Here is a 13,067-nt window from a genome sequence, read left to right as displayed (position 1 = left end):
TTTGCAACCGAAGTGACTCTTATGATTGTGTATGAGGCAGCGTGCGAGGGCAGGTGAGTTTCTGGAGAGCCCGTATGTGTGCTGAAAGGTGGAGCAGGGCTGGGAGCGGCAGGCAGGGGAGGCTGGCACTCCTGGGCCTTTGGTGGGGTCTGTGCTTGGGGCGAGTGTCGAGGGGTGAGGCCAGTTCTCTGCGCAGAGCTTGACAGGGTGAAAGGGAATTTGGCGATTGCCGAGGGGAGCTGGGTTTGAGCATGCGGCACGGGGCTGCAGAGCCGAGGCTGTGGTGGTGGTGGTGGTGCGTGCGGAAGGGTTGATGAGTGGCAAGGCCTGCCCCCGCTGAGGCAAGGTGAGTGTTTTTCAGGCTGTTTGTCAGGTGATCTGTGGTTGTTGCTGAGGAAGATGAAGGGAGGTAGGAAGGAGTGGTGTGGGAGTGGGTGTTTGTAAGTGCCCGGGGCCTGTCGTGTTGCTCCCAGGAATGCTGAGGCATCTGGCATTGCGGAGGCCTCTTTGTGGGGCCGCTGTGCATTTTCCTGGAAAGGTCATAGTGCCTGGGGGCAGCTCCTGAAGAGTGGAAGGGAGCTGGTACCCCTCGTGTCCCGCAGAAGATGGTGCGGGAGGCTCTGGGAAAGCAGAGGCCGGTGAGCCTGAGCCTGTTCCCGGGGCAGGTGATGGAAGCAATGCTGCTGGAAATCACTGCCAAGGCCAGGACGGACGGAAGGTGTTGGGGGGTGTTTGGCGTGGATTTTGGAAGGGCAAATCATGCTTGAGTGAGCTGCGTGTCTTCCGCGTTGAGGCGAGTGGGCGTTGGGCGAGGGGAGAGCAGTGGCTGTTGCTGAGGCGTACTTGAAGGAAGCCTTTGTCGCTGTCTCCTGATACGTGCTCCTAGACGAGCTGAGAAAGTGCGGGTTGCGTAAGCGGCCGGTGCGGTGGCCTGCAAAGCGGCTGAAGGGCTGTGCCCAGAGGCTTGCGATCAGTGGTAGGACAAGAGGCCATGTTCAGAAGTGAAAGCATCTGGAATTGCCCGGGCAAAGGCGGCAGGGCTTTTTCAGTGTGAGGGTGGTCAAAGAGTGGAAGAGGTGGTGGCGGCTCCATTCTCGGAGGTACTGAAGACGCGAGTGGCTGTGGTCCCAGACAATCTGCTCTAGCTGGCCCTGCTTGAGCACTGGGGTGGAAGGACATGCTCTGCAGAGATTCCTGCCCATCTCTAAATGATTCTGTGATCCTTTTTTGCTGGGGAGGGTGCGGAAGAGAGTTAGTCAAGCGTGTGTTGGCACGGGGAGCCTCGGTCGGAGGTGTGCGCAGGGAGCGTTGTCGTATCAGAGGCTTTTTCTGAGCCAGTGCTGGGCTTGTGTCATGCTGTGTATGCCTGCAGGTGTGAGTGTGTGTTGTCGCTGGTGGCCTGTGCCCTCGGAGAGGCTGAGTGCCCTTTTCCCCCCAACCCCGCCGGCCTGTTGAGGCCTGGCTTTGTGCCGTTTTAGAGTGGAAGAGCCTTGGGAGAAGAAAGGAGATGGAGGCGTGTGGTGCTGGGATGCAGGAGATTTTATTGAGGCAAAAGAGTGAAAAGGCAGGAGCACGCAGTGGAAGGGATCCGTCCTGAGGTGCAAGTAGGGCGACCGTCAGCCCAGGTCCTTTGCTTGCAGAAGATTTTGCCAGAGCACCAAGGTCTTCCTTTCCTGCGGTGGGAGCAGCGCGGGGGAGGTGCCCCGGTGGTCTTTGGCTTGTGAGCAGGCGTTTGCAGCGGAGAGTAGCGGACGTAGCAGTAGGGGCGATGCAAAGAAGACAGTGGGAGAAGAGGAGGAGGTAGGTGGGCCATGTATCCTGGCAGCTGGGGCTGGCCCCTTCCGTGCTACTTTGCTTGGTGCCTTGAGAGGAGGAGGTGCGGGTGGCAGGTCCCCGTGCCAGCAGCAGGCGGGAGGTGCGTCCTCAGTCCATGCCGTGGCTTGCAGGGTGTGTGTGGTGTGGAGGGCCCTTAGCAGGGCAGGCAGGCTCTTCCGGCGCCATAGCAGCCCAGGCCTCCGAGGCCGTAACCGTAGCCAAAGCCGCCGGAGGAGATGGGCACTCCCTGGGAGCTGAGGATGTTGCCCACAGCAGCCGATGAGGAGGATCCGACGGCGGTGCTCTGGGGGAAGGAGGTGAGGATGGGTCCCGGCAGGGTGACCAGCACGGTGGAAGGCTGGATGACGACGCGGGAGTCCTCGCACTGCCTGACGCAGGGCTCGTTGCAGCTGTTAGCCAGCGGGGTGGGTCCGCAGGGGCTGCAGAAGTTGTTGCAGGCCATGTCTGCGGTGTGGAGTGTCCCTGTAAGAGAGGGTGTTGAGGAAGCGGAGGGTGTCGGGGGGGCGCGAGGGGTGTCGTTACAGGAGGGCAAGGGAGTGTGGAGGCGCGGTGTGGGGCTGCGGGGAGCGTGGTGGTGTTGAGTCGTGGGGGCTGCTGAGTCTGGTGTCAGCGCGTGCTGGAAGAGACGGGGCGTGTGGGGCAGGAGAAGGAGGGGAAGGGGCTTCAGGCTCACCTTGTTGACTGCGGGGGAGAAGGCGTCAGGAGAAGCGTGTGATGGAGAGAGGCGCTGGGCTGTCTTTTATGCTGGTCTGAGGGGGCGGGACAGGCTTTGCGCGTGACGGCATTTTGCAGCAAGCAGCTGTTGCGTGCCAGAGCTTGGCAGGTAATGAGGTGGGGGGTGTGTCCCTTCCCACAACGCTCCCTTCTCATGTCCTCCTCTTGAGGATGTGTCCGTCTGTCCCTGGCGTCAGCTTTGAAGTGAGAGCAGGTATCTGGGAGGATTTGCATGGAAGGTGCGTGTCAGGGCATTTGGCAGACGTGGCCAAAGCATAGGAGAGGTGGGGTGTTGTCAGTGAGGTCATGCCGTGGCACTCGTGTGGTGTGGTTTGCGGGTGCGTTGCAAAGAGGGGCCCCCACTTGTTCATGGGCCTGGAAGGCTGTTGTGGGCTTTGGAGGTGTGCCGGGCATGAGTGTCGGCCCCTTCCATGGCATTTGGTCCCTGCCTGCCTTGCTGCCAGCTTGCTAAGCCTGACTGTAGGCCTGGCCTTTCCCACTGAGCGTGCTCTGTGTGTGCCTTGTTGCCCGCCTTGCTTGAAAGGTTGTAGCTGGGAGAAAGGGGCCTGCGTGTCTGGGCTTGTGCCCCCTGGGATCCGTCCCTGGGGGTGTCAGTGCGGGCAGGCAGAGGAGGGCTGTTTGGGAGAGCAGGCCATTTTCCTGGCAGCCCTGGCTGAGAGCTCGCCGGTCCTGTGACGAGAGGTGCCCTGCCTGGCTCCGCCGGTGCTTGTGTTGGCCCCTCCATCGTGGACCCCTGAGGTGGGGCTTGGGCTGTGGTGTGACGCATCCAAAGGAGAGCAGCGAATGCGGTGAAGGATCGAGAGAAGAAGCCTTAGAAGTAGCGGTTGAGGGAAGCGGGGCTACTGCGTTTTCAGAAGGCGGCGGCTGAGGGGAGGCCCTATCGGTGTCTCCAAGTACCTGAGAGGAGGCTGTAACGAGGAGGTTGTCAGTCTCTCATCCCTAGCAACAAGTGCTAGGGCAAGAGGAAAGGGCCTCATGTTGCGCCAGGCAAAGTTTAGTTTGGCTATGATGAGAAATTTCTTCACCGAGAGGGTTATCGAGCACTGGAAGGGGCTGCCCAGGGCAGTGGTTGAGTCAGCATTGTGGGAGGTGTTTAAAAGACACGTAGACGTGGCGCTTAGGGACATGGATTAGTGGTGGCCTTGGCACTATTAGGTTAACGGTTGGACTCGATAATGTTAAGGGTCCTTTGCAACCGAAGTGACTCTTATGATTGTGTATGAGGCAGCGTGCGAGGGCAGGTGAGTTTCTGGAGAGCCCGTATGTGTGCTGAAAGGTGGAGCAGGGCTGGGAGCGGCAGGCAGGGGAGGCTGGCACTCCTGGGCCTTTGGTGGGGTCTGTGCTTGGGGCGAGTGTCGAGGGGTGAGGCCAGTTCTCTGCGCAGAGCTTGACAGGGTGAAAGGGAATTTGGCGATTGCCGAGGGGAGCTGGGTTTGAGCATGCGGCACGGGGCTGCAGAGCCGAGGCTGTGGTGGTGGTGGTGGTGCGTGCGGAAGGGTTGATGAGTGGCAAGGCCTGCCCCCGCTGAGGCAAGGTGAGTGTTTTTCAGGCTGTTTGTCAGGTGATCTGTGGTTGTTGCTGAGGAAGATGAAGGGAGGTAGGAAGGAGTGGTGTGGGAGTGGGTGTTTGTAAGTGCCCGGGGCCTGTCGTGCTGCTCCCAGGAATGCCGAGGCATCTGGCATTGCGGAGGCCTCCTTGTGAGGCCGCTGTGCATTTTCCTGGAAAGGTCATAGTGCCTGGGGGCAGCTCCTGAAGAGTGGAAGGGAGCTGGTACCCCTCGTGTCCCGCAGAAGATGGTGCGGGAGGCTCTGGGAAAGCAGAGGCCGGTGAGCCTGAGCCTGTTCCCGGGGCAGGTGATGGAAGCAATGCTGCTGGAAATCACTGCCAAGGCCAGGACGGACGGAAGGTGTTGGGGGGTGTTTGGCGTGGATTTTGGAAGGGCAAATCATGCTTGAGTGAGCTGCGTGTCTTCCGCGTTGAGGCGAGTGGGCGTTGGGCGAGGGGAGAGCAGTGGCTGTTGCTGAGGCGTACTTGAAGGAAGCCTTTGTCGCTGTCTCCTGATACGTGCTCCTAGACGAGCTGAGAAAGTGCGGGTTGCGTAAGCGGCCGGTGCGGTGGCCTGCAAAGCGGCTGAAGGGCTGTGCCCAGAGGCTTGCGATCAGTGGTAGGACAAGAGGCCATGTTCAGAAGTGAAAGCATCTGGAATTGCCCGGGCAAAGGCGGCAGGGCTTTTTCAGTGTGAGGGTGGTCAAAGAGTGGAAGAGGTGGTGGCGGCTCCATTCTCGGAGGTACTGAAGACGCGAGTGGCTGTGGTCCCAGACAATCTGCTCTAGCTGGCCCTGCTTGAGCACTGGGGTGGAAGGACATGCTCTGCAGAGATTCCTGCCCATCTCTAAATGATTCTGTGATCCTTTTTTGCTGGGGAGGGTGCGGAAGAGAGTTAGTCAAGCGTGTGTTGGCACGGGGAGCCTCGGTCGGAGGTGTGCGCAGGGAGCGTTGTCGTATCGGAGGCTTTTTCTGAGCCAGTGCTGGGCTTGTGTCATGCTGTGTATGCCTGCAGGTGTGAGTGTGTGTTGTCGCTGGTGGCCTGTGCCCTCGGAGAGGCTGAGTGCCCTTTTCCCCCCAACCCCGCCGGCCTGTTGAGGCCTGGCTTTGTGCCGTTTTAGAGTGGAAGAGCCTTGGGAGAAGAAAGGAGATGGAGGCGTGTGGTGCTGGGATGCAGGAGATTTTATTGAGGCAAAAGAGTGAAAAGGCAGGAGCACGCAGTGGAAGGGATCCGTCCTGAGGTGCAAGTAGGGCGACCGTCAGCCCAGGTCCTTTGCTTGCAGAAGATTTTGCCAGAGCACCGAGGTCTTCCTTTCCTGCGGTGGGAGCAGCGCGGGGGAGGTGCCCCGGTGGTCTTTGGCTTGTGAGCAGGCGTTTGCAGCGGAGAGTAGCGGACGTAGCAGTAGGGGCGATGCAAAGAAGACAGTGGGAGAAGAGGAGGAGGTAGGTGGGCCATGTATCCTGGCAGCTGGGGCTGGCCCCTTCCGTGCTACTTTGCTTGGTGCCTTGAGAGGAGGAGGTGCGGGTGGCAGGTCCCCGTGCCAGCAGCAGGCGGGAGGTGCGTCCTCAGTCCATGCCGTGGCTTGCAGGGTGTGTGTGGTGTGGAGGGCCCTTAGCAGGGCAGGCAGGCTCTTCCGGCGCCATAGCAGCCCAGGCCTCCGAGGCCGTAACCGTAGCCAAAGCCGCCGGAGGAGATGGGCACTCCCTGGGAGCTGAGGATGTTGCCCACAGCAGCCGATGAGGAGGATCCGACGGCGGTGCTCTGGGGGAAGGAGGTGAGGATGGGTCCCGGCAGGGTGACCAGCACGGTGGAAGGCTGGATGACGACGCGGGAGTCCTCGCACTGCCTGACGCAGGGCTCGTTGCAGCTGTTAGCCAGCGGGGTGGGTCCGCAGGGGCTGCAGAAGTTGTTGCAGGCCATGTCTGCGGTGTGGAGTGTCCCTGTAAGAGAGGGTGTTGAGGAAGCGGAGGGTGTCGGGGGGCGCGAGGGGTGTCGTTACAGGAGGGCAAGGGAGTGTGGAGGCGCGGTGTGGGGCTGCGGGGAGCGTGGTGGTGTTGAGTCGTGGGGGCTGCTGAGTCTGGTGTCAGCGCGTGCTGGAAGAGACGGGGCGTGTGGGGCAGGAGAAGGAGGGGAAGGGGCTTCAGGCTCACCTTGTTGACTGCGGGGGAGAAGGCGTCAGGAGAAGCGTGTGATGGAGAGAGGCGCTGGGCTGTCTTTTATGCTGGTCTGAGGGGGCGGGACAGGCTTTGCGCGTGACGGCATTTTGCAGCAAGCAGCTGTTGCGTGCCAGAGCTTGGCAGGTAATGAGGTGGGGGGTGTGTCCCTTCCCACAACGCTCCCTTCTCATGTCCTCCTCTTGAGGATGTGTCCGTCTGTCCCTGGCGTCAGCTTTGAAGTGAGAGCAGGTATCTGGGAGGATTTGCATGGAAGGTGCGTGTCAGGGCATTTGGCAGACGTGGCCAAAGCATAGGAGAGGTGGGGTGTTGTCAGTGAGGTCATGCCGTGGCACTCGTGTGGTGTGGTTTGCGGGTGCGTTGCAAAGAGGGGCCCCCACTTGTTCATGGGCCTGGAAGGCTGTTGTGGGCTTTGGAGGTGTGCCGGGCATGAGTGTCGGCCCCTTCCATGGCATTTGGTCCCTGCCTGCCTTGCTGCCAGCTTGCTAAGCCTGACTGTAGGCCTGGCCTTTCCCACTGAGCGTGCTCTGTGTGTGCCTTGTTGCCCGCCTTGCTTGAAAGGTTGTAGCTGGGAGAAAGGGGCCTGCGTGTCTGGGCTTGTGCCCCCTGGGATCCGTCCCTGGGGGTGTCAGTGCGGGCAGGCAGAGGAGGGCTGTTTGGGAGAGCAGGCCATTTTCCTGGCAGCCCTGGCTGAGAGCTCGCCGGTCCTGTGACGAGAGGTGCCCTGCCTGGCTCCGCCGGTGCTTGTGTTGGCCCCTCCATCGTGGACCCCTGAGGTGGGGCTTGGGCTGTGGTGTGACGCATCCAAAGGAGAGCAGCGAATGCGGTGAAGGATCGAGAGAAGAAGCCTTAGAAGTAGCGGTTGAGGGAAGCGGGGCTACTGCGTTTTCAGAAGGCGGCGGCTGAGGGGAGGCCCTATCGGTGTCTCCAAGTACCTGAGAGGAGGCTGTAACGAGGAGGTTGTCAGTCTCTCATCCCTAGCAACAAGTGCTAGGGCAAGAGGAAAGGGCCTCATGTTGCGCCAGGCAAAGTTTAGTTTGGCTATGATGAGAAATTTCTTCACCGAGAGGGTTATCGAGCACTGGAAGGGGCTGCCCAGGGCAGTGGTTGAGTCAGCATTGTGGGAGGTGTTTAAAAGACACGTAGACGTGGCGCTTAGGGACATGGATTAGTGGTGGCCTTGGCACTATTAGGTTAACGGTTGGACTCGATAATGTTAAGGGTCCTTTGCAACCGAAGTGACTCTTATGATTGTGTATGAGGCAGCGTGCGAGGGCAGGTGAGTTTCTGGAGAGCCCGTATGTGTGCTGAAAGGTGGAGCAGGGCTGGGAGCGGCAGGCAGGGGAGGCTGGCACTCCTGGGCCTTTGGTGGGGTCTGTGCTTGGGGCGAGTGTCGAGGGGTGAGGCCAGTTCTCTGCGCAGAGCTTGACAGGGTGAAAGGGAATTTGGCGATTGCCGAGGGGAGCTGGGTTTGAGCATGCGGCACGGGGCTGCAGAGCCGAGGCTGTGGTGGTGGTGGTGGTGCGTGCGGAAGGGTTGATGAGTGGCAAGGCCTGCCCCCGCTGAGGCAAGGTGAGTGTTTTTCAGGCTGTTTGTCAGGTGATCTGTGGTTGTTGCTGAGGAAGATGAAGGGAGGTAGGAAGGAGTGGTGTGGGAGTGGGTGTTTGTAAGTGCCCGGGGCCTGTCGTGCTGCTCCCAGGAATGCCGAGGCATCTGGCATTGCGGAGGCCTCCTTGTGAGGCCGCTGTGCATTTTCCTGGAAAGGTCATAGTGCCTGGGGGCAGCTCCTGAAGAGTGGAAGGGAGCTGGTACCCCTCGTGTCCCGCAGAAGATGGTGCGGGAGGCTCTGGGAAAGCAGAGGCCGGTGAGCCTGAGCCTGTTCCCGGGGCAGGTGATGGAAGCAATGCTGCTGGAAATCACTGCCAAGGCCAGGACGGACGGAAGGTGTTGGGGGGTGTTTGGCGTGGATTTTGGAAGGGCAAATCATGCTTGAGTGAGCTGCGTGTCTTCCGCGTTGAGGCGAGTGGGCGTTGGGCGAGGGGAGAGCAGTGGCTGTTGCTGAGGCGTACTTGAAGGAAGCCTTTGTCGCTGTCTCCTGGTACGTGCTCCTAGACGAGCTGAGAAAGTGCGGGTTGCGTAAGCGGCCGGTGCGGTGGCCTGCAAAGCGGCTGAAGGGCTGTGCCCAGAGGCTTGCGATCAGTGGTAGGACAAGAGGCCATGTTCAGAAGTGAAAGCATCTGGAATTGCCCGGGCAAAGGCGGCAGGGCTTTTTCAGTGTGAGGGTGGTCAAAGAGTGGAAGAGGTGGTGGCGGCTCCATTCTCGGAGGTACTGAAGACGCGAGTGGCTGTGGTCCCAGACAATCTGCTCTAGCTGGCCCTGCTTGAGCACTGGGGTGGAAGGACATGCTCTGCAGAGATTCCTGCCCATCTCTAAATGATTCTGTGATCCTTTTTTGCTGAGGAGGGTGCGGAAGAGAGTTAGTCAAGCGTGTGTTGGCACGGGGAGCCTCGGTCGGAGGTGTGCGCAGGGAGCGTTGTCGTATCGGAGGCTTTTTCTGAGCCAGTGCTGGGCTTGTGTCATGCTGTGTATGCCTGCAGGTGCGAGTGTGTGTTGTCGCTGGTGGCCTGTGTCCTCGGAGAGGCTGAGTGCCCTTTTCCCCCCAACCCCGCCGGCCTGTTGAGGCCTGGCTTTGTGCTGTTTTAGAGTGGAAGAGCCTTGGGAGAAGAAAGGAGATGGAGGCGTGTGGTGCTGGGATGCAGGAGATTTTATTGAGGCAAAAGAGTGAAAAGGCAGGAGCACGCAGTGGAAGGGAACCGTTCTGAGGTGCAAGTAGGGCGACCGTCAGCCCAGGTCCTTTGCTTGGAGAAGATTTTGCCAGAGCACCGAGGTCTTCCTTTCCTGCGGTGGGAGCAGCGCGGAGGAGGTGCCCCGGTGGTCTTTGGCTTGTGAGCAGGCGTTTGCAGCGGAGAGTAGCGGACGTAGCAGTAGGGGCGATGCAAAGAAGACAGTGGGAGAAGAGGAGGAGGTAGGTGGGCCATGTATCCTGGCAGCCGGGGCTGGCCCCTTCCGTGCTACTTTGCTTGGTGCCTTGAGAGGAGGAGGTGCGGGTGGCAGGTCCCCGTGCCAGCAGCAGGTGGGAGGTGCGTCCTCAGTCCATGCCGTGGCTTGCAGGGTGTGTGTGGTGTGGAGGGCCCTTAGCAGGGCAGGCAGGCTCTTCCGGCGCCATAGCAGCCCAGGCCTCCGAGGCCGTAACCGTAGCCAAAGCCGCCGGAGGAGACGGGCACTCCCTGGGAGCTGAGGATGTTGCCCACAGCAGCCGATGAGGAGGATCCGACGGCGGTGCTCTGGGGGAAGGAGGTGAGGATGGGTCCCGGCAGGGTGACCAGCACGGTGGAAGGCTGGATGACGACGCGGGAGTCCTCGAACTGCCTGACGCAGGGCTCGTTGCAGCTGTTAGCCAGCGGGGTGGGTCCGCAGGGGCTGCAGAGGTTGTTGCAGGCCATGTCTGCGGTGTGGAGTGTCCCTGTAAGAGAGGGTGTTGAGGAAGCGGAGGGTGTTGGGGGGCGTGAGGGGTGTCGTTACAGGAGGGCAAGGGAGTGTGGAGACGCAGTGTGGGGCTGCAGGGAGTGTGGTGGTGTTGAGTCGTGGGGGCTGCTGAGTCTGGTGTCAGCGCGTGCTGGAAGAGACGGGGCGTGTGGGGCAGGAGAAGGAGGGGAAGGGGCTTCAGGCTCACCTTGTTGACTGCGGGGGAGAAGGCGTCAGGAGAAGCGTGTGATGGAGAGAGGCGCTGGGCCGTCTTTTATGCTGGTCTGAGGGGGCGGGACAGGCTTTGCGCGTGACGGCATTTTGCAGCAAGCAGCTGTTGCGTGCCAGAGCTTGGCAGGTAATGAGGTGGGGGGTGTGTCCCTTCCCACAACGCTCCCTTCTCATGTCCTCCTCTTGAGGATGTGTCCGTCTGTCCCTGGCGTCAGCTTTGAAGTGAGAGCAGGTATCTGGGAGGATTTGCATGGAAGGTGCGTGTCAGGGCATTTGGCAGACGTGGCCAAAGCATAGGAGAGGTGGGGTGTTGTCAGTGAGGTCATGCCGTGGCACTCGTGTGGTGTGGTTTGCGGGTGCGTTGCAAAGAGGGGCCCCCACTTGTTCATGGGCCTGGAAGGCTGTTGTGGGCTTTGGAGGTGTGCCGGGCATGAGTGTCGGCCCCTTCCATGGCATTTGGTCCCTGCCTGCCTTGCTGCCAGCTTGCTAAGCCTGACTGTAGGCCTGGCCTTTCCCACTGAGCGTGCTCTGTGTGTGCCTTGTTGCCCGCCTTGCTTGAAAGGTTGTAGCTGGGAGAAAGGGGCCTGCGTGTCTGGGCTTGTGCCCCCTGGGATCCGTCCCTGGGGGTGTCAGTGCGGGCAGGCAGAGGAGGGCTGTTTGGGAGAGCAGGCCATTTTCCTGGCAGCCCTGGCTGAGAGCTCGCCGGTCCTGTGACGAGAGGTGCCCTGCCTGGCTCCGCCGGTGCTTGTGTTGGCCCCTCCATCGTGGACCCCTGAGGTGGGGCTTGGGCTGTGGTGTGACGCATCCAAAGGAGAGCAGCGAATGCGGTGAAGGATCGAGAGAAGAAGCCTTAGAAGTAGCGGTTGAGGGAAGCGGGGCTACTGCGTTTTCAGAAGGCAGCGGCTGAGGGGAGGCCCTATCGGTGTCTCCAAGTACCTGAGAGGAGGCTGTAACGAGGAGGTTGTCAGTCTCTCATCCCTAGCAACAAGTGCTAGGGCAAGAGGAAAGGGCCTCATGTTGCGCCAGGCAAAGTTTAGTTTGGCTATGATGAGAAATTTCTTCACCGAGAGGGTTATCAAGCACTGGAAGGGGCTGCCCAGGGCAGTGGTTGAGTCAGCATTGTGGGAGGTGTTTAAAAGACACGTAGACGTGGCGCTTAGGGACATGGATTAGTGGTGGCCTTGGCACTATTAGGTTAACGGTTGGACTCGATAACGTTAAGGGTCCTTTGCAACCGAAGTGACTCTTATGATTGTGTATGAGGCAGCGTGCGAGGGCAGGTGAGTTTCTGGAGAGCCCGTATGTGTGCTGAAAGGCGGAGCAGGGCTGGGAGCGGCAGGCAGGGGAGGCTGGCACTCCTGGGCCTTTGGTGGGGTCTGTGCTTGGGGCGAGTGTCGAGGGGTGAGGCCAGTTCTCTGCGCAGAGCTTGACAGGGTGAAAGGGATTTTGGCGATTGCCGAGGGGAGCTGGGTTTGAGCATGCGGCACGGGGCTGCAGAGCCGAGGCTGTGGTGGTGGTGGTGGTGCGTGCGGAAGGGTTGATGAGTGGCAAGGCCTGCCCCCGCTGAGGCAAGGTGAGTGTTTTTCAGGCTGTTTGTCAGGTGATCTGTGGTTGTTGCTGAGGAAGATGAAGGGAGGTAGGAAGGAGTGGTGTGGGAGTGGGTGTTTGTAAGTGCCCGGGGCCTGTCGTGTTGCTCCCAGGAATGCTGAGGCATCTGGCATTGCGGAGGCCTCTTTGTGGGGCCGCTGTGCATTTTCCTGGAAAGGTCATAGTGCCTGGGGGCAGCTCCTGAAGAGTGGAAGGGAGCTGGTACCCCTCGTGTCCCGCAGAAGATGGTGCGGGAGGCTCTGGGAAAGCAGAGGCCGGTGAGCCTGAGCCTGTTCCCGGGGCAGGTGATGGAAGCAATGCTGCTGGAAATCACTGCCAAGGCCAGGACGGACGGAAGGTGTTGGGGGGTGTTTGGCGTGGATTTTGGAAGGGCAAATCATGCTTGAGTGAGCTGCGTGTCTTCCGCGTTGAGGCGAGTGGGCGTTGGGCGAGGGGAGAGCAGTGGCTGTTGCTGAGGCGTACTTGAAGGAAGCCTTTGTCGCTGTCTCCTGATACGTGCTCCTAGACGAGCTGAGAAAGTGCGGGTTGCGTAAGCGGCCGCTGCGGTGGCCTGCAAAGCGGCTGAAGGGCTGTGCCCAGAGGCTTGCGATCAGTGGTAGGACAAGAGGCCATGTTCAGAAGTGAAAGCATCTGGAATTGCCCGGGCAAAGGCGGCAGGGCTTTTTCAGTGTGAGGGTGGTCAAAGAGTGGAAGAGGTGGTGGCGGCTCCATTCTCGGAGGTACTGAAGACGCGAGTGGCTGTGGTCCCAGACAATCTGCTCTAGCTGGCCCTGCTTGAGCACTGGGGTGGAAGGACATGCTCTGCAGAGATTCCTGCCCATCTCTAAATGATTCTGTGATCCTTTTTTGCTGGGGAGGGTGCGGAAGAGAGTTAGTCAAGCGTGTGTTGGCACGGGGAGCCTCGGTCGGAGGTGTGCGCAGGGAGCGTTGTCGTATCGGAGGCTTTTTCTGAGCCAGTGCTGGGCTTGTGTCATGCTGTGTATGCCTGCAGGTGCGAGTGTGTGTTGTCGCTGGTGGCCTGTGCCCTCGGAGAGGCTGAGTGCCCTTTTCCCCCCAACCCCGCCGGCCTGTTGAGGCCTGGCTTTGTGCCGTTTTAGAGTGGAAGAGCCTTGGGAGAAGAAAGGAGATGGAGGCGTGTGGTGCTGGGATGCAGGAGATTTTATTGAGGCAAAAGAGTGAAAAGGCAGGAGCACGCAGTGGAAGGGATCCGTCCTGAGGTGCAAGTAGGGCGACCGTCAGCCCAGGTCCTTTGCTTGCAGAAGATTTTGCCAGAGCACCAAGGTCTTCTTTTCCTGCGGTGGGAGCAGCGCGGGGGAGGTGCCCCGGTGGTCTTTGGCTTGTGAGCAGGCGTTTGCAGCGGAGAGTAGCGGACGTAGCAGTAGGGGCGATGCAAAGAAGACAGTGGGAGAAG

The 13,067-nt window shown here is 60.3% G+C and overlaps 3 protein-coding genes across 3 annotated transcripts; all 3 read right to left on the bottom strand.

Moving 5' to 3' along the window:
• Positions 1–1,969: 1,969 nt before the first annotated feature.
• LOC129784038 (feather keratin 1-like) lies at positions 1,970–2,278 on the bottom strand. The gene has a single exon (XM_055798877.1). It carries the CDS (start codon positions 2,276–2,278, stop codon positions 1,970–1,972), a length of 309 nt encoding a protein of 102 aa, XP_055654852.1.
• A 3,450-nt stretch (positions 2,279–5,728) lies between these two features.
• On the bottom strand, positions 5,729–6,037 carry LOC129784036 (feather keratin 1-like). Its single transcript, XM_055798842.1, has one exon. It carries the CDS (start codon positions 6,035–6,037, stop codon positions 5,729–5,731), a length of 309 nt encoding a protein of 102 aa, XP_055654817.1.
• Positions 6,038–9,486: 3,449 nt separating this feature from the next.
• LOC129784035 (feather keratin 1-like) lies at positions 9,487–9,795 on the bottom strand. The gene has a single exon (XM_055798837.1). It carries the CDS (start codon positions 9,793–9,795, stop codon positions 9,487–9,489), a length of 309 nt encoding a protein of 102 aa, XP_055654812.1.
• Between the last annotated feature and the right edge of the window lie 3,272 nt (positions 9,796–13,067).

Source organism: Falco peregrinus, chromosome 3 (genome assembly GCF_023634155.1).
Source record: "Falco peregrinus isolate bFalPer1 chromosome 3, bFalPer1.pri, whole genome shotgun sequence".
NCBI classification, from domain to species: Eukaryota; Metazoa; Chordata; class Aves; order Falconiformes; family Falconidae; genus Falco; species Falco peregrinus.
The sequence above is the reverse complement of the archived record's forward strand: the minus strand, read 5'-3'. Positions and strand labels throughout refer to the sequence as shown.